Raw genomic sequence first — 3,887 nt, 5'->3', positions numbered from 1 at the left:
CTCGTGTCAGAGTTCCTTTGCTTTGGCTTGATGTTTGATGTTAGTAGTAGTAGTAGTTGTTGTTGTTGTTTTTTGTTCCTCGACATAAACACATGAACCCCAGCCTCTTCGGCTCTTCCCCACCATCCCCATTGGATTGTAGGACCCACTTTATACCATTGTGTAAACCTCGCCCATGATGATATGCCATTACAGTGTACAAAGAAAGAAAGCTGCAACTTCGTGCTCGTCTGAACCCTCAGATGGGTAGCCGACGGTTAGGATGCTCGATGTAATGGGGGCCGCAACCACAAAAAGAATGTAAGACGATGGATCTGTCTGTGTCCCTTCCTTTCTCTGAAGATGCCTTTGTCCACTCCCCCCCACCCCCTCTTCGTGATTTGACGATAAGAGAAGAGACCATACCCTCAATTCCCAACTCAGTCAAAGACTTCCCCGACTCCATACTTCTCATATAAGGTTAGGGCCGACTGAAGTGAGGAAAGGAGGAGACAGGTAGGGACCCCCTTTTGGGTTTGCTCACACAACTATTGTATCAACTGGCATGGATTTAGGTATCGGTAGTGTCGGGCTGATACTATCTGTATCGGCATACACATTGGCCGATCCTGTGAAGACGGGTCTTTTTTTTAAAAAATAAAAAAGTGATGTTTATTACTAGAATCTGCCCAAAACAGATCATAGACCTATACGGCCGATCCATAACGGTATCAGTATCAGTGGCAACCAATGGCCATGAACTAAAACCTTGGTATCAAGACGGAAGGTGAGGTTTCTTGAAGAAGATCTGATAGTATAGCACCTTTGCCACTTTTAGGTTGGATCCTACGACTGTTAAGCCCCAGTGGATTTTAGATCACCATTTCAATCTTTTCAATCTTTCATCCCCCCTCCTAGGCTCCTACCCCTTTGGGTTCGAGCATTCAGAGCATGGACTATCGCGTATTGGGTCAATTAAAACACTCTACGGTTTTAGTGCATGGTATTGGAACGGGTATCGGCAACACATAAAACCAATACAATACCGATACAATATCGGCCTGGATCTACTATATCGAACAAAATTACCCTTAAATTTCCTTTACAAAAAAATTTTCTGACCATTTTACCCCTTGTCCATACCTTGATATCGATATGGTATCGGTATCGGTGACTAGCAAAACCTATCAGGCGATACGGTACCGATACTTAGAACCACTATTGTATAAAAAGAACGGTAAACCTACTGCCCTTCAAGGGAAAAACCAATAGATACAAAAGGAAAAAACCATGGTGAAACCATACGTACCCCAAAAGGCCAAAAAGTACACAAATTCGATTCAAGTGTTCTTTCATCTCTGCTTTTGGTGTTCGGGATGTCTTTCAGCTCACTCTTTTCCTTTCCACCAATATTCCTTTATGTTTACTAATGGTAAAGGTTCTCTCCACCTTTCTACTTTGAAATGAGCATGAAATTCACATCAGTGTAGCTTTTACAACTCTCAACAATGAGTAAAGAAAAAGAAAACAGTGGGCATAGTGGTCCAAGACACACCCCCATGCTACTCCCTCTAACTGTTGATTAGCTCAAGGAAAAAGAACTTTCACCTCTAGGCTCCATGACATTTTCACTCTTTGCCTTGTGGTATTCATGACCATCTCTAGTAGCCAGCAGAACCCAAGCACAAGGTCAGATCATCAGGTCGCACACTATTGCAAGACAACAAGAGTATATAGGGCATTTTAGCTTTTCAACAAGAATTTACCACCAATATATTTGAGATTGATGGGAAGAAACCCATCTGATGGGGATGGGAGGCATAAGTTTATACGAAAACAGCGCTTGTAATAAATTTCAGATACATTTCAACTCTATACAGATGAGTAATTGAAATGTGGAAATGTTCAACATAGCAGGCAAACTGTACAATAGACATGACTTGCAATGACAACAAAAATAGTACGTAAAAAATTTGTTGTCAAGAATTGACTTGTCACCAATGCTTTCCAGAAGTTGGCTTGATATTATGTAGTTTTAATCATGGGGCAACAATCTATGCCACCAATTGGCAAATTTTCCTTTTTCTCTTGTTCACAGTTCCTTCCCTCTTTTCATTTGGGGTGGGGGATGAAAAACTAACATAGAATATTGATAATTATACACACATAGTTAGTGAATAAAATGGAGGGTGAAGCAATACCCCTAATTTTCATTCACCATGTGATCATCTGAGATCGATGACATCAAACTTTAGATTGGGGTTCATATAGACATCTGTACAATGATCATAAATGGGTCTACCATCTGGAGGCTGTTCATGTGGATGGAAGCCACGCTGCTGACATTGTCTAATGACTGACATACCACCTGGTGTTGTTAGCCGGAAAATGCCATGGGTTCTGCACACGTTGAGACGCTAGTTGTTACGAAAAAAAATGTCAATTGTAAAGCAGATGTAGCATTCCTCTAACCAGATACCATGATGCTTTCTCACCTTGACCCATCTTTTGGAGCCATGACAATTGCAATTGCTTCAGGCAACATGATCTGGAGAAAGCCAGAGTGAGAAAGGTATAAAAAAAAACAGGGGGGGGGGGGGGGACCTAAAAAATATGCACACCCAGCAAAGTCCCACACAAATGAATAATTGTACTGGCAATTAGGGAGAGGGACAAACCTGATATGAGTAGTGAGTATGAAGATCAATTGACGACATGAAACAAGACTGCGAAGGATGTGTCTGAACATTGCCCATTAAGATCATGGTGAATATTTAATACATGAGGTTAGCATGAAAAGGACTACACATTGAAATAGGCACAAAGTAAAATCATTTTAAGTCCTCGCAAATGAGAAGAGGGTCAACGCCTTGCAGGTATGTCATACTACAAATACTATACAGAATTCAGACAATAGAAAAATCAACATAGAAAAAGGGCAACATTTCTCGACCCAATTTTGCTCTTGGAAAGATGAAACACGGTAATGTGGATGCAGTCCACCCATACACCAATATAAATATCATCATCTATTTTGAAATATGAGATCCCACTGAAAGTGTACCCATACAACAATGTAAATCAAGAAGAAAAAAAATCTCATTATTAATTTGTATGGTATAGATGAGAAAAAGGATGAAGCCGAAGATGCTTATGAAGATCAAAATCCTTATGGAACTTCCAATGACATGGATTTCGATGCTGTTCCTTGTGGAGATGACGATGAATAATGTTCAGGAGATTATGAACACTAAAATCCAAGCCCAACAGGTCCAAGGGAAAAGAAAGGGGAACGTTTCAATGTAACTGATCAGTCTAATCCTACCTATTTTGCTCCACAAAACACCCATAGAGCACAATCAGACATTACATGCCGATCCTAAGTCCTAAAGAAGTAGCTAAAGCAGAAATGTCTTCTGTTGTGAAGTGGATGTATGACACTTGATGATGCAGCTGCTATCAAGAACAGGAGGAGAAACTAGCATGTGCATATAATTCCTTTAGCAATTAGAAGTTCTGTTCTTAGTCTGGTCGTGGGTTCACTATTATTTTCAGTTTGGTATCCTAGAATTAGGCAACGAGTTGTATTTTCTTTTTATTTCCAGTTTATTATTTCTACAGAGTCCTAGTTGGAATAGGATAGCTTATACCTGGCGGCAGGTCTGTTTCAAGGTTCGAAAACTCGTCTCAAGTTGGTGTCTCGACCAGGTTGAGACCACCGAGGGCGAGATCTCAGCAAGTTTGTGCCTTTTTTTTTTTCTTTGTTTCGGTATGATGTTTCAGTGGGCTAATGGCCACAGTTGGCTCCAAAACTTTAAGGGATGTCTGTTTTAGGCTTAATAAAAATATTTAAATCTTCAAATTGCAAAAAAAAAGCACCCAATTAGGTGTTTTGGATTTGCATCCTT

The 3,887-nt window shown here is 40.3% G+C and overlaps 1 protein-coding gene across 2 annotated transcripts; it reads right to left on the bottom strand.

Annotated features, from left to right (window-relative positions):
* Positions 1-1,499: 1,499 nt before the first annotated feature.
* On the bottom strand, positions 1,500-2,781 carry LOC122645513 (AMSH-like ubiquitin thioesterase 2). 2 transcript variants are annotated; one of them, XM_043838824.1, is made up of 4 exons: positions 2,658-2,781; positions 2,475-2,527; positions 2,181-2,379; positions 1,500-1,640 (listed from the first exon to the last, which is right to left on the bottom strand). In XM_043838824.1, exons 1-3 carry the CDS (start codon positions 2,742-2,744, stop codon positions 2,205-2,207), a joined length of 315 nt encoding a protein of 104 aa, XP_043694759.1. In that variant the 5' UTR covers positions 2,745-2,781; the 3' UTR covers positions 1,500-1,640; positions 2,181-2,204. The 2 variants fall into 2 exon arrangements, with proteins under 2 accessions (XP_043694759.1, XP_043694758.1); XM_043838823.1 differs by lacking the exon at positions 1,500-1,640 and having other exon boundaries at positions 1,731-2,379.
* Positions 2,782-3,887: the final 1,106 nt, after the last annotated feature.

The sequence above is a fragment of the Telopea speciosissima genome, chromosome 11 (assembly GCF_018873765.1).
Source record: "Telopea speciosissima isolate NSW1024214 ecotype Mountain lineage chromosome 11, Tspe_v1, whole genome shotgun sequence".
In the NCBI taxonomy this organism is placed as follows: Eukaryota; Viridiplantae; Streptophyta; class Magnoliopsida; order Proteales; family Proteaceae; genus Telopea; species Telopea speciosissima.
Note: the sequence above shows the minus strand (reverse complement) of the source record. Positions and strands in the feature narration are given on the sequence as shown.